General features: G+C 40.6%; 1 protein-coding gene across 1 annotated transcript in view; it reads left to right on the top strand.

The window, feature by feature from the left end:
• Nucleotides 1-22,789, top strand: part of LOC110537751 (gamma-aminobutyric acid receptor subunit beta-2) — a 79,173-nt gene that overhangs the window by 39,152 nt on the left and 17,232 nt on the right. The window contains exon 5 of the mRNA XM_036937769.1: nt 8,935-9,017. Within this exon, the coding sequence (XP_036793664.1) occupies nt 8,935-9,017 (83 nt within the window). The remainder of the gene's footprint in view (nt 1-8,934; nt 9,018-22,789) is intronic.

Here is a 22,789-nt window from a genome sequence, read left to right as displayed (position 1 = left end):
GCTCTACAACGTATTGACTTTGGGAGGGTGAATAGTTATGCACGCTCAAGTTTTCAGTTTTTTTGTATTGTTTCTTGTTTGTTTTACAATAAATAATATTTTGCATTTTCAAAGTGGTAGACATGTTGTGTAAATCACATGATACAACCCCCCCAAAAGTCTATTTTAATTCCAGGTTGTAAGGTAACAAAATAGGAAAAAACCCAAGGGGGGTGAATACTTTCACAAGCCACTGTACTCTCAAACTTTTGTATAATTTCAGCCAGTAGTTTTGAAAGTGGCGCTCATGAGCCAAAACGGGTCCCCATTTTTTTGTGTACTAAATCATCCAATTTTTTTACTATGTCATCCATTTTGTCTGATATGGTACAAATGCAATTTGTGCAATATGTTACACATTTCTTGTGCTTAAGATCCATCTTAAGATCCAAAGAGTGCATCTTTAAGAGTGCATCTTTAAGTGATGGTAGGAATGAGATTTATGGTGTAGGTGGATGTGAAGGTGGAGGTGGAGGTCACAGTGAAAATATGGTTTGATTGAAATCCTCCAACCTTGACACCCGGCATGGTTGTGTCTAACATTATATACTTTTTTAAGGAGCTTGCAGATGATATCATATTACAAAGGGAAACCCAGCCATGAGATGCCCAGTAATGTTGATCTCCCAAATAAGCAAAATGATGTGAGTAAATCTTTTAAACAGGTTAACCCTCGCAAGGCCGCCAGACCAGACAAAATACCAGGGTACGTCCACATACACCCGCGCAGTCGTAAAGAGGGCACGACAGGGCCTCTTCCCCCTCAGGAGGCTGAAAAGATTTGGCAGGGGCCCTCGGATCCTCAAAAATGTATACAGCTGCACCATTGAGAGCATCTTGACTGGCTGCATCACCGCTTGTTATTGCAAATGCTACAGAGGGTGGTGCGGACAGCCCAGTACATCACTGGGGCTGAGCTCCCTGCCATCCAAGACCTAGATATCAGGCAAAGGCCCAAAACATTACTAAAGACTCCAACCATGCAAGCCAAAGACTGTTCACTCTGCTGCCGTCCGGCAAACGGTAGCAGATCATCAACTCATGGACCAACAGGCTCCTAGACAGCTTCTACCTCCAAACCTTAAAACTGTTAAATAGCCATGACTGCTAAATAGTTAATTAAACAGTTACCTGGACAATCTGCACGGACCCTACTTTGGACTGAGTCTATGCACATTCACAAGACTATACAAACTACATACACACGCACTCACAAACACCTCACTGTCACTCTCACACAAAACCCACACACATTCACGTACACTACATACACACACACATACCACACACACATACACACATGTTTTACTCATCATATGCTGATACTGTACTTTATTTTAATAGTATTATTATCTATCCTGATGTCTAGTCACTTTAACCTTCCTTTATGTACATATCTACCTCAAAGTGAAAATGAGAATTTGTTCTTAACTGACTTGCCTAGTTAAATAATAATAAAAATAAAAAAAAAAGACCTCGCACCTCTGCACAGTGATCTTGTTCTGGTACTCACTGTATATACTAGCTCCATTCTTGTGTATATATATTCCGGTTGTGCTATTATTTTTATTTTTTTAACTCTGTATTGTTGGGAAGGTTTCTCAAGCTAACATTTCACGGTAAAGTCTACACATTTGTTGTATTTGGCGCATGTGACAAACCAAAATGTATTTGATTTTCTATTATCAGACAGGCAAAAATGGTGTGCATCCGCATGGAATTTTAATAGTTGTTTCTCACAGATCTGTTTTGAAAAATGCAATTCACACATTTGCATATTGTTGTAACAATATAACTGTGTAGGTTGGCTGACCCAGTCATGTAACCGGGAATCATGCCCTTTCTTTCCATGACCTCGTTATTCCTCCTCAGTGAGATGCAGATTACCTGTGTTGAGTGGTCAGACTGTTCTACATGCAGCATCCACATAAAAACACAATATGCATTACAATAGTGCTGCTAGATCTTTTCATACATGTCTTTCATTGGTATCTTAATTAGATTCCGCGCATGTAGTGTTTCCTGATCGCTGACACAGCCACTGTGCACAAATACATGATGAATATTCAAATTTGCCAAACTCATTTATTCGCCATTGAGCTGCCAATTCGCCTGCAGAATGATTACAGTCCACTACAAAGCAAACAATACAGGCTTTTATGCCCCAGTGTGTATTCAAATGTGCTTTTGTTGACATGCTGAGACCGTGTTTTGATAAAGCAATAACTTGCAGCCTGGTTTGATATTAAACATTGAAATTCACTTATTCAAGGGCATTCTTTTCGACCCAACAATAAAGATTTGTATTGACCTTTCGAAGGAAACCAATTGAAAAGAGGAAACTATGGAATTAGCTAGGTTAAAAAAGATGCCTTTTTGTTTGCACAAGCTTCAATCCGCTACAGAGCAGCACATGAAACAAGGCTTTGGTTTGTATTTGTGTTGTATTTCTGCAGGCAGACACTCTGTGTTATGGACATGATTGCTCTTTGTTCAAGTAGCTGTTGTCTTGAGTCACTGCAAGGAGCACAAAGAAAACTAGTCCAAGAAAACAATGACGAATTCTAGAGAAAAATATTGAGAATTGATAGGACTGCTACACTGCATGTGCCCAGCACAGGAGGTGACTTGAGGTACAATTGATCCCCCTCTCACTCCTTAGAAAATGATAATGCCAAGTGAGAAGACTTTCATGAATTGAAAATAGTTTTTTTATAACTCTATGTTTTTCATGCATAAACAGACACTATTAATGATGTGCTTGCTCTGTTAAAGGGGGGAATGATGCTTGAGCATTGAACAGCATTGTATTGCCTATCAATGTGAAAATATATAAACCCATGTCCCAAACATTCATCAGGAAAGACCAGCAGTAGGAAAGCCAAGGTGACCACACATATAATGAACAAAATATTGTGTGAAAATATGTCCAGGGGAGAAGTGCTGATGCCTGTGTGTGAAAACCAGAACAGACAGCAGTAGAAGTGGGTTGCTAAGACATGTGGATGGATTTGATTGGTCTGTCTCTCCTTCCCCCTGGCGCTGGTGCCCTCCTCCCCTCCCTGAGGCCGCTGTTCTGACCTCAAACTTCTGGAGCTCCAGAGGGGTGCTGGATCCTAGTGTGACCCAAAACCCCTGCCATAATGTGCACTGAGCCCGTGCCAGAGTCCAGGCGCGCTGCCTGACACTTGAGGTCACAGTAGGTGGACAGCCATATGGGGCTCGCTTGGCACCGCTTGTCGTCAGTAACCAAGCAACCGAGGGTTGTGGTGGAAACGTGAACAATTATTTTGTACATCAATTAATGCTTGAGGTAAATATTCACGGAGACACACACCACGCTCAAGTGAGTGCACGCGCACACAAACACACACAAATACACAAGCATATACAGACGCTGCTACACACACTCACAGTAACAGTACTGGCCTACCACTGTATGTGTACACACTCCTTTGAAGACTGTGCCAAAGGCGCTTGCTCAAATTCTACTCCATTGACTCCATCTTGACACAGAGATCAGAAAGTTGCTGGCAAGGAACTGCCAATTTGCTCCTTGGTTAAACACTTGGAAGTCAGAAGCCACATCAGCTGCAGCAGATGCATCGAAGGCAAATGACTGCTAACAAAGACAGGGTGACCACAGGCAGAAATAGGACATTCATCTCGACCTCAGAGGCTCAAAGAACTAGGCCGCTCCTGGGTGCAGAACCCCTGGAGTGTGTCATTTGAAACGACCATAAATGTATTTTTTTTCCATTTCTTCATTGATATTAACTGGCTTTGTGACAAGATCTGTCTCTGTGTCATGCGAGAGTTCGGCCTGTTAAGTACTACTACACCTACAGAAATAGAGCATTGCGTTTTGTTGGGTTCATGAGATTAATACATTAATAGCATCCCAATCTGTATGTGGTCATAAATCAGTGCCTTTCTCCCTCCTGTTAACCTCTGTTTAGCATATGTATTTTTGGCTGGATGGTGCCTGTATTAGATTCAAGATCAGATAAGGGATCAAACTGGGATTGATCTCTGGAACCTTTTTTTCCATTGTGTTGTAGGTCAATGCTACAGTATCTTATATATAAACACAGATAATTGACAGGTACGACGTGAAGTGACGTGACATGGATCATTTGTGGGCCTGCTCAGATGGAGAATCTGTAGGCCTGGTTTTCAGTTTCTTGTGAGATTATCTGATGGGACATTCCACTGCCTGATTATCTATTTCACAGAACCCCAATCCCTCTCACAGTGTGGATTGAGGGTCAATACAGTGCAGTACAGAAGGCGTTTAGGGCATTGAAGTGTTGCTCATCACAGGTACTGTAAAGGGAAGGTCTGTGGCATGTAGACAGTTAATTCTACACTTGACACCCTTGTGATCGGCCGATTGCTCATGGAAAAATAATTTTGGCTTTGTCACCACTGTGAGAGCATCAACCAACCATTCTCTGGTCTGCTTTCATGATCTCAAATAAGTTGCCTATTATCTCTCGCTGGTAGTGAGACCGATGGTGATGACGAACAATGTGTTTGTGCTAAAATGTGATATCATAAAGGACATGAATATGAGTGTGCCCCATGAATGTGCTCAAGAACATCATATAATTAGATGGTAATTTTACTTATTTTATTTGAGCCTGATTAGCTAATAATAACCTGATCGCTGCTGCCAACTATGTAGTTACCTGACATAGGCTATGAGAGAATACCTGTCATTCTGATTTATGGGAAATATGAAGCAAAGACCCAGTGCACCCAGTTGGACCATCTACTGTTACTTGAAATCAACTAGTGGTTGACCAATATACCAATTTATAATGGATTATTGGCCCAGATCTCCAGACTGTAAGTGGAGATGGAGAGTGTTGTACACACTGACCACTCCTGTGGTGGAGAGCAGAGCTGAAGGATGTGTTGACCTCGTCTCGGCTGTAGTATGGGGACGGTGGTGGACGATAGAGAGACAGGTGCGTAGAAAGCAGGGAGCAGGTGATTATCTCTGTGCCATACCGCAGAGGATTGGGCTCCAAGATGAGCCTCTCCGCTGGCCGGCATTTATCAGCGCCGTCAGGTGGGTTTAGACGATTGCCCATGTTGCCATGCAGGTCCGTGGCTGGCTGGCAGCACCGACTGTGGGTGTCCACCTCTTCACGCACAAGGCCAGAGCCAGGGAGAGTTACGCCCTATTACTCATTCTCTATGAGCGCCTTCTGTTCCTGCTCCTGCCTGATGGATACGCTGATCTTATCTAGTCACTCATGACTGGTATTACAGTGTCGAAACAGTTCCAGTGGGATAAAGGCTGCTCTGTCCTCTGTGTGGATGATTGACTTCGTTTGGGCTAAGAGTTTTTCCTGACCACGCAACCTGATTACGAAAAATTCTGGACCCTACGAGTAGGCAAAGGAATCATTCTGTCTTACATCCAGAATGTAGAATCATGTTGGTGTTGAAAATAGCATTGGGTTCATCTACGGCAGACCTCTTGTACGAACATAAACAGTCCCCTGTGTTGGCACTCAATAAATCTCCCATTGTTTCTGATACAGGTGTTACAGTTCAGTGAGTGCCCTTTAAAGCCCCAGTAAACGCAGACAGAGAGTAATTTGGTTTTAAAGGTGCCCTGTCCCCCTTGGGTCACACAAGACCTTGCATAAATGTTTCTCAACTCTCCACGGTTACCATTTGAAACACCTTTATCTCCACATTCTGCGGGGTAAACAAAGGTGGCCTAATATTCAGACCCCTAAAAGCCCATAAAATGTGTTTTGAATGCATTGTGTTTTCTAAAAGAACGTCACAGTCAGACGTTTGGCTTACAAATAGGAATGTTTGCAAAAGGTCCAAACACAAACACAGACCAGGGGAAATGGGAGTTTGTTTATGTGATCAGACTAGCGTGCTAAACACCTCATCAGGCAAAACGTGTTATAATGACATCTTCACAACAAGAAACTGGTTGAAACAGCAGTCATTTCAATCAGTTTGTCCTGTTTCTGCCTACTGGGATGAGGGGGAAGGAACCCACAGGGCAAAGAAGTAAATTCAACATCTATCCCATGTTGGTTCAACCTAATTTCATTGAAATGACATGTAAACAAACTTTGATTGAACCAGTGGAACGTTTAAGGTCAGCTTTGTGTATCCTTCGACCTTTGGCAATGTTCATTTAAGCTGCTATAAAAGCACCCTGGAGTTGTCATCTACACACTTAATGATCTTTATGCCAGTATCTGTCATAAAGAATTATAGTGTTCAGGTTTAATGGCTGTTTGGCACCTGGGGTAATATCAGGATGTGCCAGAACCTATAACTAGATCCAGGACTATATGATTTCCATTAGTAATTTTAATGCTTTAATTCTGATGATAATGAACACTGCAAGATAATAAATGGGCAGGTATGTTAATAATATTGGAATGATAAGGGTAGTATATCATTTAAAAAGCACTGTAGACAGTTTTTTGCAATAGGCTGCACATTTGCAAAGAACATTTTTGTATATTTTCTACGATGCGGCTCTGTTTTTCGAGTTAATTGCCACAGTCATTATGTTGCCTACACAACACTGACTAGAGGGCACGAGGAGTTGATTTTTCGCAAGTATTCACGTCATCCATTTGCTTTGTTCTTGTTGAGTTATGCCAGTAGACTTCCAAGGTTACCAAAATTGGTCCTGGGGACCCTCCCTGGGTGCACGATTAGTTTTTTTGCCCTAGCTCTACACAGCTGATTCTTTACGAGATAAAAATAGATTTGACTCAGAGCTGAATACTCCCAAACCGTCTCTCACCATCACCCTCATCTTTTCTCTCCTGATATCTATGTCTTGTTAGTGGGCTCTGTGTCAATAAGAATATACAATACATTCGGAAAGTATTCAGACCCCTTGACTTTTTCCACATTTTGTTACATTACAGCCTTATTTTAAAATGTATTAAATTGTTGTTTTCCTCATCAATCTAAACACAACTCCCCATAATGCCAAAGCAAAAACAGGTTTTTAGAAATGTATGCAAATGTATGAACAATAAAAATAGGATATATTGCATTTCCATAAGTATTCAAACCCTTTACTCAGTATTTTGTTGAAGCTCCTTTGTCAGCGATTACAGTCTTCTTGGGTACGATGCTACAAGCTTTGCACACCTGTATTTGGGGAGTTTCTCTCTTTCTTCTTTGCAGATCCTCTCAAGCTCTGTCAGGTTGGTTTGGGAGCATTGCTGCACAGCTATTTTCAGGTTTCTCCAGAGATGTTCGATCGGGTTCATGTCAGGGCTCTTGCTGGGCCAATCACGGACATTCAGAGACTTGTCCCGAAGCCACTCCTACGTTGTCTTGGCTGTGTGCTTAGGGTCATTGTCCTATTGGAAGGTGAACCTTTGCCCCAGGCTGAGGTCCTGAGCATGCTGGAGCAGGATTTCATCAAGGATCTCTATGCACATTGCTCATTTCATCTTTCCCTCGATCCTGACTAGGATCTCTATGTACATTGCTCATTTCATCTTTCCCTCGATCCTGACTAGTCTCCCAGTCCCTGCTGCTATATAAACATCCCCACAGCATGATGCTGCCACCACCATGCTTCCCTGTAGAGATGGTGCCAAGTTTCCTCCAGACGTGACGCTTGGCATTCATGCCAAAGAGTTCAAACTTGGTTACATCAGACTAGAGAATCTTGCCTCATAGGTTAGACAACAAGGTCACTTATGATCCGACAACGTCAGAGCTTTATTGCAGCCCTTCCGTGCCCACCTGATTCAGCTAATCATGGTCCCGACTGAAGATATTCATTGTTGATATTTTGAATTGGCTTAGTTTAGTAATGGGCTGGAATAAAAGCCTGCACACCCAGCTCCTCAGGACCAGAACAGAAGTTCCCCCAATCAATGTGAAGATCCTACAAATGTAGCGTAGCAGTATCCAGAGGATACAGTATGTCGCTGAGTGATTTAGTGCAGTGTGTGACTGTTACCAGTATCTATCCTGGTTGGCCTTGCTGGCCTGCAGCTACCTAGGGTGTGATTCACCTCTCAGGTAGGGGAACCTGGAGCGTGCACAGTGGGATTATTTCAAGAATGCTACCTTCAGGAAAAGTATTAGGTTTGGCCTTTTAATCCGTGGCCCCATGGACTGCACCTACAGATACAGAATCGTGTACGGCTTGTTTAGTGTTTCTGTAGTCATGGACTGCTTATTTATCTGGCAACATACTGTATGCTGAGAGCAGGCTAGATAAAAAAGTTCATATTTACGCGTGTGCAGCTGTAGGCTTACTCACCTGCTCTATAGACACACCACTGTAGACGGGCTGGTTCGCAGAAAAAGACGATAATGCCCATTGCTGGTAAATAACCGTTGTTTTGTATTGTCTTTCTTTGGTCATGTGTCTGGGAAACTTTGAAAATGAGTTCTTTATTTTAATTGTCTAATCTTGCTGGAAGTGCTGCTACAGTGTTATAGCTGCTAAATAAGGTTGAGATAATCTAGAGATTTATCCAACGTTGATTTAACTGGGGATCAATATTAGCTAATGGTTATCGTCGACTTCATCACACTATTTAGTTTGTCTGTATACTGACAAGACACAGAACATTATGAAGAACCTCCTGACGCTGCTATAAAAAGCCAAGCCGTTTAGTAGCAATATGTGTCCTTGCTACTAGGGTGTAGTTATCTGCTAGACCCAGGGCCCAGATACTGATTGATATTTTGATTGTAGGAAATTGTCTTCATACTAATCGGCCTTGGACCTAAAGCTGCAATTAAGCAATTACAGAGTGAAGTTAGGATCCCATCGGCAGTGCTGAGTACCACTTGAATCTTCAATGTGACCTCCTTGGTCTGTACAGACTCTTGACAATGTATTTTTCCTCCCCTTCTCTTCAGGATCACCACTACAGCAGCTTGTATGATGGACCTGAGACGATATCCACTGGACGAGCAAAACTGCACATTGGAGATAGAGAGCTGTGAGTTTCTATATTTCTCAACTCATTTCAATTTGATTTGAATTGGCATAAATGGGAAACAGCATGTGCCAAACCAATGTTCTGCACTAGCACTGCACATATAAGCAATCCACAGTGTAAGACATACAATTTCTAGTCAGTTACAATAACACAATAATATCTCAAACCTTGAAACCACTCATGGACATGAACCATCTCTGTAAGAATGTGTTGCTGTACAGTAAATGTGGCCCCAGGAGGGGAAATGAACAGTGCTTCCTGTCAGCCGATTTGACAGTATACTATTTTGCATCATTTCAGCAATTCAGGGATTTCCGCATAACAACGTTGTGCAAGAAAGGAAGCCAAACAAGGCAGTTCATTTGGAGGCCATGGTCTACTGTAAATGCTGCTGTTTGAAAAGTGTATTCCTTCCTCAACTGCTTGGTAAATGCTTTATGGCCTTTCATTGCCCCACATTTATCACTTTACGAAATCAAAACAGAAAACATTTCAATCAAAAAAGATCTATTATCACCTTCCACTTTTTATTCATTCTTGTTTCTGGTGAGCATTAGTGAGTAGCCTATTTCGTTCTTGCTGAATCACTTCATTTCCCAAACAGCATATCAATGTTTTTCTACTAGATTTCTCATCTTTGGAAATATAGCGACAGTTTGAAAGGTCACGCAATGCAAGAGCATGGGGCAACAGCACTACATTTGCATTATCCTAATGATGCTGACCTTTATCTTGACAGAACCAACTAACATTGTGCATCCATTGTTTCTCCGTATTAGGAATACAGTGAACAAAAATGACCTAATCAAATCTAATTGGGACCTGTTTTGCCTTTGTCGAGAGTGTAGTTTTGTGGAGGCAAATGTTAGGTCCAGTGTGGTCCTGTTCAACTGCTGTTCAGACATGGCTCAGTAGCTAAAGGCAGGGACAGAGAGCGTATGGGAGTGTACATGCCTCACAGAACACTTCAGCTCTCAAACGCAAAGCCTACTCCTTCATTTTGGTGGCTGATTTATTTCCCAGCGCAACAGCGACTGTGTGGAGTGAATATGTAATGCGTCTCTCCCTAATAAAAGTGGAAAAACACGAGGCTTCAACTTTTTTTCAGAAGTTAATTCATTTATTATAATTATTCAATTACCTTAGAAAGCAGCGTTAATAGAATATGAATAATATTGAAATGTTCTTGTTTTGTAACTTGTAAAAGGTCTGCTACCTATTGAATGAAACAGAATACGGGGGAAGGAACATAACCAAAACATACATAAATGGCATGTTGTAAATCACAATTAGAAGTCCACTAGGAAGTGAGTGTGGAAATGTGAAATAAGGTGCAGATTAAGTACTATAGCTCTTCTGTCTGCAGTGTTATTACATACAGCCAGGGCCATAGCTACATATCAGTATTATCAGTCGGGGTCTCAACTTGAAAGTTAGAATAGTAGAATACACAAGGTGCGATTTTTGAAAATTGGTTGTGCATCAGCAGTTTTCCTCTTGTTATATGTCACTCACTGACAGTCACTCAATTAGTCAATGTCAGTAAAAAAAGTGATTGGTAAATTAGTGTAGTTAGTCTAGCCAGCTATCTAAACTTGTAGAATTACCGACCAGGCACACAGGGCATGTGCCCAGGGCACTGACCTCCAGGGAGCCCCAATTGATTTTGTTAGTCACTCACTCACTCACTCACTCAGATATCATGTAAAAATGTGTAAAATTGCAGGAAATTAGCTTTAAAACTGTAAGAAATAATGTGTTCTGTAAAGAAAATATATTTGTTTATCTTTTCTTAATAAACATTTTTTTTTGCTAAGAGATCTCTCTATACGAATTATATTATAGTTTTTAAACCCGGTGCTGAGTTAATGTGTAGCGGCTAATTGTGTAGCTAATAGGTTATGTGTGTGTAGATCGACTGAGCTGAATGAAGCTATAGCAACCAATGTGATAATAGCTGGGCAAGTTTTGCTTGCTTTTCCTGTTCTCCAAATAGCATTTTAGAGTTTTTAAATTATATAGCAATGCAGTAAATGAGCTTCTACAACTTGATTGGAGTCCTCCTGTGGTAAATTCAATTGATTGGACATGGAAAAGCACACACGTGTCTATATCAGGTCCCACAGTTGACAGTGCATGTCAGAGCAAAAAGTCAAGTATGTAGAACTCCGAGACAGGATTCTGTTGAGGCACACATTTCTGCAGCATTGAAGGTTCCCAAGAACACAGTGGCCTCCATCATTCTTAAATAGAAGTTTAGAACCACTAAGAATCTTCCTAGAGCTGGCCTCCAGGCCAAACTGAGCAATCGGGGGGAGAAGGGCCTTGATCAGGGAGGTGACCAAGAACCCGATGGTCACTCTGACAGAGCTCCAGAGTTCCTCCGTGGTGATGGGAGAACCTTCCAGAAGGACAACCATCTCTGCAGCACTCCACTAATCAGGCCTTTTTGGTAGAGTGGCCACTCCTCAGTAAAAGGAACATGACAGCTCACTTGGAGTTTGCCAAAAGGCACCTAAAGGACTCTGACCATGAGTAATAAGATTATCTGGTCTAATGATACCAAGATTGAACTCTTTGTTCTGATTTCCAAGTGTCATGTCTGGAGGAAACCTGGCAACATTCCTACTGTGAAGCATGGTGGTGGCATCATCATGCTGTAGGGATGTTTTTCAGCTGCAGGGAATGGGAGACTAGTCAGGATCAAGGGAAAGATGAACGGAGAAAAGTACAGAGAGATCCTTGATGAAAACCTGCTCCAGAGTGCTCAGGATGTCAGACTGGGCAAAGGTTCACCTTCCAACAAGACAATGACCCTAAACACACAGCCAAACAACGCAGGAGTGGCTTCAGGACAAGTATCTGAATGTCCTTGAGTGGCCCAGTAAGAGCCCGGACATGAACCTGATTGAACCTCTCTGGAGAGACCTGAAAATAGCTGTGCAGCAATGCTCTCCATCCAACCTGACAGAGCTTGAGAAGATCGGGAGAAACTCTCCAAATACAGGTGTGCCAAGCTTGTAGCCGTTTTCTTTGGTGCAAAAATATCTAAAACCTGTTTTTGCTTTGTCATTATGGGGTATTCTGTGTAGGTTGATGAGGGGAAAAAAATATTTTATTCATTTTAGAATAAGGCTTTACATAACACAATGTGGGAAAGGTAAAGGGGTCTGAATACTTTCAGAATGCACTGTATGTATTTCTCTTCATGCCTGTCAGAGCTGATGCATGCATATAGGTAGTTCAGATGGCTTCTGAAGATATCACATATTGTGAGATGGAAGCTTTGTCAGGTTCAGAAGGTGGAAGGGAAGAGAGGATGAAGCATCAGAAACATAGTTTGACTGGGTAAAGAGAGGGGTAATTACAGGGCACCTGTATACAGTACACTGCCCAAGATACAGTATATGTCTGCAAGCAATAATACATATCCAACACTTAATTACTCAAATCATTATTGTGAGAGCACTTAACATGCACAATACAATTATTGTGATGCAATTAGTTACTCTCCTTCTATAAATTGTTCCACTAATATGCCCCTCTGTCTTCATATTAATTTGATTGTAATGAAATACGTCTTTGGCGCAGACTTGTTCTCTCCCGGGACTAGTAGTGTGACAGACTGGTGTTCTCATGGTGGGCAGTGGTTTCTTCCCGGCTTCTCTATAATGCATGTACGTAACTCTCGGCTGTAGTAAGTGCAGTAGTCCACATAACATATATCTGGGAAGCGATAACCGTGGGCTGTATTATTCAACAACATGGCACAAACGACTTAAGCGGTCGCTTAGGGCCCCAGGCCGCTAGGTGGCCTCCAACCCCCTCCCAAAATGTACACTACCATTCAAATGTTTGGGGTCACTTAGAAATGTCCTTGTTTTTGAAAGAAAAGTACATTTTTTGTCGATTTAAAATAAAATAGATCAGAAATACTGTGTAGACTTTGTTAATGTTGTAAAGGACTATTGTACCTAGAAACGACAGATTTTTTATGGAATATCTACATAGGCGTACAGAGGCTCAATATCAGTAACCATCACTCCTGTGTTCCAATGGCACGTTGTGTTAGCTAGTTCAAGTTTATCATTTTAAAAGACTAATTGATCATTAGAAAACACTTTTGCAATTATGCTAGCACAGCTGAAAACTGTTGTTCTGATTAAAGAAGCAATAAAACTGGCCTTCTTTAGACTAGTTGAGTATCTGGAGCATCAACATTTGTGGGTTCGATTACAGGCTCAAAATGACCAGAAACAAATACGTTTCTTCTGAAAGGAGTGGGAGGCCCGGGTGCACAACTTTTTATTTATTTTATTTTTTTCTTTCACCTTTATTTAACCAGGTAGGCAAGTTGAGAACAAGTTCTCATTTACAATTGCGACCTGGCCAAGATAAAGCAAAGCAGTTCGACACATACAACGACACAGAGTTACACATGGAGTAAAAACAAACATACAGTCAATAATACAGTATAAACAAGTCTATATACGATGTGAGCAAATGAGGTGAGATAAGGGAGGTAAAGGCAAAAAGGCCATGGTGGCAAAGTAGATACAATATAGCAAGTAAAACACTGGAATGGTAGATTTGCAATGGGAGAATGTGCAAAGTAGAAATAAAAATAATGGGGGTGCAAAGGAGCAAAATAAATAAATAAATAAAATACAGTAGGGAAAGAGGTAGTTGTTTGGGCTAAATTATAGGTGGGCTATGTACAGGTGCAGTAATCTGTGAGCTGCTCTGACAGTTGGTGCTTAAAGCTAGTGAGGGAGATAAGTGTTTCCTGAGCAAGAGGACAAGTACATTAGAGTGTCTAGTTTGGCTGTGTGTGTGTGTGTGTGTTTGTGTGTGTGTGTGTGTGTGTGTTTTTGTGTGTGTGTGTGATTGTGCTGGAGTGTCAGTGTAGTATGTGTGAGTGTATGGGTAGAGTCCAGTGAGTGTGCAGAGAACCAGTGCAAGAGAGTCCAAAAAAAATAATCTTGCTTTGGGCCCCCAGAAGGCTAAAGCCAGCCCTGTTGAACAATGTCAAACTCCTGCAGTCGTATAGGCATGTTACAGTAGTTGCATAGTTTTGTACATACACAGACCTGTGTTATTAAAGCATACTGTATGGACTACTACACAGTTTAAATCGAGCTGCCAGTGCCAAATGTAGGTGATGTAGAATAGATTACATCTTGCATCTTTCTGAACCCCGTTTTCTAAAATATATCTATGCATATCATTATGTAATCATTGTCCAGACAACCTTGAGTACATTACTTTATTCTCTGACAACTTTGAGGCATTCACATGACCTATTTTGAGAGAAAGAGAGATTAAATTGCGCCTGTGTACCATTTTGAAGAACATATATTGTGTTCGAGCGGATAATGCCACAAGTAGACCCACATGCCAGCCTTATCTCTCCACCTACATGCTGTTTTTCTTTCTAAGATGTCTTGGCAAAAGTTGAGATGCCACATTATTGGGCTGGTTTTACGCTGTTGTCAGTGTGAAATTATGAAATGATCATCTCAATGTTCCACCAAGTAATAGTTACATTTTCTGCAGCAGCGGTGCACAACGTATATAGAGAGCAGCACTGCTATGATATCCTCTTTTAGACACCACAAATGTCCTCTGGGGTCTGAACAGTTTGTACACTGGAGTATATTTCGTGCCTTAGATGTTCCTTTTGCCGCTCCTGCACGTTTGCCAACCTGCTGAGCTGAAGATAGATAGCTCACTGCACACTGCCAGACTTTAGAGCCAAGCTTTTAATTGGGCACCAGGAATAAGATTAAAGTACCTTTGAACCATTGGTATCAAACATTAATTTTAGTCATGTTTAAGAAGAACCTCCCAAGCACATACAGGGGGAATATGCATCAGCTGTTTTGGATTTTGACTTTTCCTGTCCAGTTAAAGGGGCAATCAGCAGTTACTAGATACATGTTTTGACTTATAAATGTATTATATACAGTGCTCTTCATAAAGAAGTCACACCCCTTGACTTTTTCTACATTATGTTGTGTTACAGCCTGAATTAGAAATTGATTGTGTAGTCAAAGTGGAATTATGCTGTTTTTTCAACATTTTAGCAAATTAATAAAAATTGGGGCAATAAGTATTCTACACCTTTGTTATGGCAAGCCTACATTTTTTCAGGAGTAAAAATGTCCTTAACAAGTCACATAAGTTGTATGGACTAAATACATGTTGTCATAAAGCAATATGAATACGTAAAAACACACTGTCCACGTGATACCCTAACCACACTGCAGATGATTCGTAATATGGTATATTCCACTACAAGAGCAAAATAAAAAGTATTATTTAAAGTAATGTTGAACCCATAATGGATTTTAAACAGCTCTTCAGTGTAATGCTTGCTCTCACTCTTACACACTACTCAGACGCAATCCCATAACCGCTTGCACACATTATTTATGGGTCTCTTAACGGGACACTGCCATCTAGTGGATGTAAATTAACACAGCTACGTGCTTTAACCATCTGGCTAAATCTGTACCCCACACATGCAATTATCTGTAACATCCCTCACTCAAACAGTGAATTTCAAACACAGATTCAACCACAAAGACCAGGGAGGTTTTCCAATACCTGGCGAAGAAGGGCACCTATTGGTCGATGGGTAACAAAAATAAAAAAAAATCACACATTGAATATCCATTTGAGCATGGTGACGTTATTAATTACACTTTGGATGGGGTATCAATACACCCAGTCACTACAAAGATACAGCCGTCCTTCCTAACTCAGTTGCCATAGAGGAAGGAAACCGCACAGGGATTTCACCATGATGTCAATGGTGACTTTAAAACAGTTATAGTTTAATGGCTGTGATAGGAGAAAACTGAGGATGGATCAACAACATTCTAGTTAATCCACAATACTAACCTAATTGACAGTGTGAAAAGAAGGAAGCCTGTATAGAATACAAATATTACAAAACATGCATCCTGTTTGCAACAAGGCACTAAAGTAATACTGCTGAAAATGTGTCCCGAATACAAAGTGTTATGTTTGAAGCAAATACAATACAACACATTACTGAGTACCACTCTTCACATGTTCAAGCATAGTGGTGGCTGCATCATGTTATGGGTATGCTTTTAATCATTAACGCTAGGGAGTTTTTCAGGATAAAAAATAATTGAGCTAAGCACAGGCAAAATCCTAGAGGAAACCTGACTCGGTCTGCTTTCCACCAGACACTGGGAGATTAATTCACCTTTCAGCAGGACAATAACCTTAAACACATGGCAAAATCTTACCAAGAAGACAGTGAATATTCCTGAATGGCCAAGTTACAGTTTTAACTTAAATCTGCTTGAGAATCTATGGCAAAACCTGAAATGGTTGTCTAGCAATGATTAACAGCCAATTTGAGAGAGTTGAGAGAGCTTGAAGAATTTTGAAAAGAATAATGGACATGTGTTGCATAATCCACATGTGGAAAGCTCTTAGAGATTTACTCAAAGTATTCACTGTCAAAGGTGATTCTCACATGTGTTGACTCAGGGGGTTGAATACTTCTCTAATCAAGATATGTTAGTGTTTTTATTTATTTATTTATTTTATGTTAGAATTGTTCTTCCATTTTGACTGAGTATTTTGTGTAGATTATTGACAAAAAAATACAAATACATCTATTTTAATCCCACTTTGTAACACAACAAAATGTGTAAAAAGTCAATACCTTCTAAAAGCACTGCATACCCATTGATCCTTGAAGAATAAAGCTTACAAATGCCTCATGAGCTTAGTTCAACTTTCATACCCCATCACAACTCAAAATTCAGTATTCATGTAAGCTTGTTTTACTCCAATGTTTATAAACAAAGTAATTGTAAACACTATAAAATAGCTCTGTCTATGAAAATGCATCATATAGGGATGATTTCTGTGTTTTGAAAGTAACATATTTGGAAAACCTCATTGATGACAAGTAAAACATTTTGGGACTGTGTCAACAATGGACTAATGAAATAAATACCAAAATATAGTTTTGGTGTGGAATTTTCTTTTAAGTCTACCCGTGTAGACCTTTGTTTGGTATGTCTGAAACTTTTGTTGACTCAATGCATACTTTACTGACTTTACTGAGGCTTGGGCTCTGGTTTTTGTCTACTTTCGATTGAATTGTGATGAGGTACTCATGTATGAACCAAGGGATGTTAATAACTCCAAGCATGAAGGAAAAAGGAAACCGCACACTGCTCTTGATAGTATCACTGATCTTTAAGAAGCTTACGTATAACTCCAAGCATAAAGCCAGTTTTAATTCATTACAGGCCACAGCTTTTCCATTAATAATAACTGATATCCATCCTCGTTTTGGACTTACATGATTTACACAAAATTCAAAGTCAAGCGCATCTCTCAAGTTAGGATTTTACCTGAGAGTATACCCCCAGGATTTACCTGAGAGTATACCCCCAGGATTTACCTGAGAGTATACCTCCAGGATTTACCTGAGAGTATACCCCCAGGATTCAGTTGTCACTTTGTTTCAATGCTACTCAAGTTTGATCCCCTAACAGAGACACATTTGAATGTTTGATTTGAACCAAAATGTTAATTTAGAAGTCAAGGTACAGTATATTGTTAGTAAAGTCCATACATAGTTTTCCCCACCACACTCTGACAAAGGCCTCCTTCCTTGGAACAATAAAACAAATCAATTTCTTTATTTTCTTCATTTTTATAAGAAATGTCTTTCTTGTACAACTTTCTTTTATTTAAGCTGTATAAAATGCCTCCAGTCAGATGGGCGTAGGACATGACCGGCCCTAGTTAAACAGCTTCAGTATTATTATTATTATATCTCCAACTATGTTATCAAGAGGGAATTGTATTTATTTCAACCAAGGACATGGTTTAATTCTTGGATCGGGTCTGGAGCGTTCCCCTGCACAAGGAATTCCCAGCCTCTGTGGAAAGGCAGGGAGTTTTCTCCTCTCCCCCCCATTTCCTCCCTTCAGTTATTGTGCACCACCGGTTCTGATTTGGGATCCATCCAAGCAAAATGCAGTGATGTAACAGAAAATAGAGGCTAAATATAATTAGCAAAGTCAGGCTCAATGACATTGAAACAATGGAGTTAAGTGGATCAGATAAGCTCAACCGACCAAGCAACGGCCAGATCTAGACATTTCTATAGCAAGGGATGAAAGGATATTTATCGTGTAGGCTCTACGATAATAGCACTTTGATTTCATAATTGCAAACTTCACGTAATAATATGCTGTACGCTTTATTAACTAAATTAAATATCCTAAAAGCAAATATCTCTTAATAGCCTTTTGGAAATAGCCTATCCCACATGTTTCCAATTAAACACATACCATTGTATCTGCTGTTTTAAAGCTCGGATATGAGCACCAATTGTTTTTTGTGCAGGATGATCCAGAAATTAGAACACACTCTGAACATAATATGGTAAAACCAGTTTCTGAGTGACTTAATTATTTATAGCATCTAAATAGGTCACCAGTAGTAATTATGAGGAGAAAGCCGAGGGAGGAGAGGAGAGAGGAGGAAGAGAGAGGGAATGCCTGCATGGTACTAATCAATGAGGCAGTGGGAGAGTTCCTGAATAATCCTGTCATAGATCAGCCCAGCGGTCTACCCGCTCGCTCACACCACGCTCTCGCACTTACATATACATGTATAGTGCCTTCGGAAAGTACAGTTGAAGTCAGAAGTTTACATACACTTAGGTTGGAGTCATTAAAACTTGTTTTCAACCACCCCACAAATGTCTTGTTAACAAACTATAGTTTTGGCAAGTCGGTGAGGACATCTACTTTGTGCAAAGTAATTTTTCCAATAATTGTTTACAGACAGATTATTACATTTATAATTCACTTAATCACAATTCCAGGGGGTGAGAAGTTTACATACACTAAGTTGACTGTGACTTTAAAACAGCTTGGAAAATTCCAGCTTCTGATAGTAAGGCTAATTGACATCATTTGAGTCAATTGGAGGTGTACCTGTGGATGTATTTCAAGGCCTACCTTCAAACTCAGTGCCTCTTTGCTTGACATCATGGGAAAATCAAAAGATATCAGCCAAGACCTCAGAAAAACATTTGTAGACCTCCACAAGTCTGGTTCATCCTTGTGAGCAATTTTCAAACGCCTGAAGGTACCATGTTCAGCTGTATAAACAATAGTACGCAAGTATAAACACCATGGGACCACGCAGCCATCATACCGCTCAGGAAGGAAACGCATTCTGTCTCCTAGAGATTAACATACTTTGGTGCGAAAAGTGCAAATCAATCCCAGAACAACAGCAAATGACCTTGTGATGATGCTGAAGGAAACAGGTACAAAAGTATCTATATCCACAGTAAAACGAGTCCTATAACGACAAAACCTGTAGGCCGCTCAAAAAGGAAGAAGCCACTGCTCCATAACCACCATAAAAAAGCCAGACTACGGGCTGCAACTGCACATGGGGACATGGTGTGATGAAACAAAAATAGAACTGTTTGGCCATAATGACCATCGTTATGTTTAGAGGAAAAAGGGGGAGGCTTGCAAGCCGAAGAACACCATCCCAACCGTGAAGAACTGGGGTGGCAGCATCATGTTGTGGGGGTGCTTTGCTGCAAGAGGGACTGGTGCACTTCACAAAATAGATGGCATCATGAGGGAGGAACATTATGTGGAGATATTGAAGCAACATCTCAAGACATCAGTCAGGAAGTTAAGGCTTGGTCGACCCCAATTATACTTCTAAAGTTGTGGCAAAATGGTTTAAGGACAAAGCCCTGACCTCAATCCTATTGAACATTTGTGGGCAGAACTGATAAAGCTTGTGTGAGCAAGGAGGCCTAAACACCTGACCAAAATTCACCCAACTTATTGTGAGAAGCTTGTGGAAGGCTACCTGAAACGTTTGACCCAAGTTAAACAATTTAAAGGCAATGCTACCAAACACTAATTGAGTGTATGTAAACTTCTGACCCACTGTGAATGTGATGAAAGACAAAAAGCTGAACTAAATCATTCTCTCAACTATTATTCTTACATTTCACAATCGTAGAATACAGTGGGGATCCTAACTAATTTTTACTAGGATTAAATGTCAGGAATTGTGAAACACCTTCACCAAATACATTTAAAATCAGTTTATGTAAACTTCCGACTTCAACTATATTTAGACCCCTTCACTTTTTCCACATTTTGTTACATTACAGACTTATTCTAAAATCGATTAAATAAATAAAACATCCTCAGCAATCTACACACAATACCCCATAATGACAAATTCTAAACAGGTTTTTACTTTTTTTTTAGACTCAAAATCGAGCTCAGGTGCATCCTGTTTCCATTGATCATCCTTTAGATGTTTCTACAAACATGTATTGGTTGATTGGAGTCACCCTGTGGTAAATTTAATTGATTTGACATGATTTGGAAAGGCAGAACCTGAGCAATCAGGGGAGAAGTGCCTTGGTCAGAGAAGGTGACCAAGAACCAGATGGTCACTCTGACAGAGCTCTAGAGTTCCTCTGGAGATGGGAGAGTATTTTAGAAGGACAACTGTCTCTGCAGCACTCCATCAATGGGGCCTTTATGGTAGAGTGTTCAGATGGAAGACACTCCTCATTAAAAGGCATATGACAGCCCACTTGGAGTTTGCCAAAAATGCACCCAAAGACTCTCAGACCATGAGAAACAAGATTATCTGGTCTGATGAAACCAAGATTGAACTCTTAGGCCTGAATGCCAAGCGCCATGTCTGGAGGAAACTTGTCACCATCCCTAAGGTGAAGCATGGTGGTGGCAGCATCATGCTGTGGTGATGTTTTTCAGCGGCAGGGACTGGGAGACTAGTCAAGATCGAGGCTAAGATGAACGGAGCAGTACATAGAGATCCTTGATGAAAAACTGTTCCAGAGCGCTCAGGACATCAGACTGGGGGCGAAGGTTCACTTTTCAACAGGACACAGCACACAACCAAGACAAAGCTGGAGTGGCTTCGGGACACGTCTCTGAATGTCCTTGAAGTGCCCAGCCAGAGCCGGACTTGAAGCCGATCAAACATGTCTGGAGATACCTGAAAATAGCTGTGCAGCAATGCTCTCCATCCAGCCTGACAGAGCTTGAGAGGATGTACAGAGAGGAATGCCAAGCTTGTAGCGTCGTACCCAAGAAGTCTTGGGGCTGTAATCGCCAAAGGTGTTTCAACAAAGTACTGAGTAAAGGGTCTGAATACTTATGTAAATGTGATATTTCAGGCTCACAGACACACAGTCACACATACAGACACATTTTGATTACCAGACAATATGAGGAGGAAATGCTTTTGACGTAACTCTAATAGAGAAAAGAGAAAAACAACAATTTATTTCACTACCCTGAATTTGTTTTGTGTTTTTGAGTGGTGCAGAACCCTCTATCACTAACCCTGTCTCTTGCCTCTCTGTTACAATGCGTGCACCGACAGTGCCCTGGAGTCAGACGACTTGACAACTGCATTGGCCCAGGCTGGCAGACAGTGGATTATGCAGGGCCCAGTTTCATGGTCTGATGGAAAATCACTTTTTTTCACCGGGATTCTGTAAGATGTTGCTCAATCATTTATAGCCGGGAGTGCACTGGCTGGATGCTCGTTTCTGTACTAGTTTCAGTTGAGCGAGCACTAAGGCAGACAAAACAACATTGTTTTATGAGAGTATTTATCCTCTGTTCTATTTCTTTATTTCTAATTGTGGTCAGTAGTAGTAAGTTGACTTTGTCTTCTGGTTGTTTTATTTGAACAGCTTCTCTATTGTGATATACAGTACACTATGTGACCAAAAGTATGTGGGCTGTTATGGTGATCGTATTACCGCCACGCCGGCAGTCACGAGTCATGACCGCAGTCTAATTTCCACATTACCATTTAGTCATGGTAACTAGGCTCCCCCCAGTTTTATCATTAGAATATGATACGACATGAGGCAACGGTGTGCTTTAGGACCACCAGCCTCCGAGCTGTCTAGTAGGCTGTTTGGAGTGTTTATTAGACTGGATTAAAAAAATAAATATTTCCTCCCCCACTTCTAAAACCACAGTTGCGCCCCTGGATCACATGTATTTTTTCCCCCTGCAGCTGTTCCGAGACAGGTGCATGATAATGGGCCATTCTAAATCAAAACTAATTTCACACATATATTATTTAGTCTATGTAAAGAAGATTATATCAAGAATAGTCTGATGGGTGACAATATTAGTCTATCACTTGTTAATGATATATTATCACTGTGAATGATGCCCAGCTTTTGTGCAGTTAGGCAAGACTTTTTCAAACTATAGTTCCACACCTCATGTAGCCTAGCTCATAGGCCTATATGTTTTGATAAGGTTTGTATCACAACTAAAGTGGCCAAATAACTTCTTAAAATGACGCACTTTAATCCCCTTTACAACCAGTGTAGAGCCTAACTGGTTTGGGGAAGATCATTTTCACCATAAAAATGCACTTTTATAATGAAGTATTTCATGAATAATTGCATTTGTGATCACTTTTGATAATTAATTGCATTTTGTGCACTTTGCTGCCCTTAAAATGTGAAGAAATAGCTTAATTGTTTATCAACATTTTAAGCTAAACGTTCTGTTGCATCAGCCTCATTGACTTTGAGTGGTTGTATTAATTTGGGATCTATTGCATCCCACAGCTGACCCAGACTGTGTTTGGAATATTTCTTTCTCGCACAGAAGGACAAGTTGACCAGTAGAATAGGTCAACTTTTGTAATGT

The sequence above is a fragment of the Oncorhynchus mykiss genome, chromosome 12 (assembly GCF_013265735.2).
Source record: "Oncorhynchus mykiss isolate Arlee chromosome 12, USDA_OmykA_1.1, whole genome shotgun sequence".
Lineage (NCBI taxonomy): Eukaryota > Metazoa > Chordata > Actinopteri > Salmoniformes > Salmonidae > Oncorhynchus > Oncorhynchus mykiss.
The sequence above is the reverse complement of the archived record's forward strand: the minus strand, read 5'-3'. Positions and strand labels throughout refer to the sequence as shown.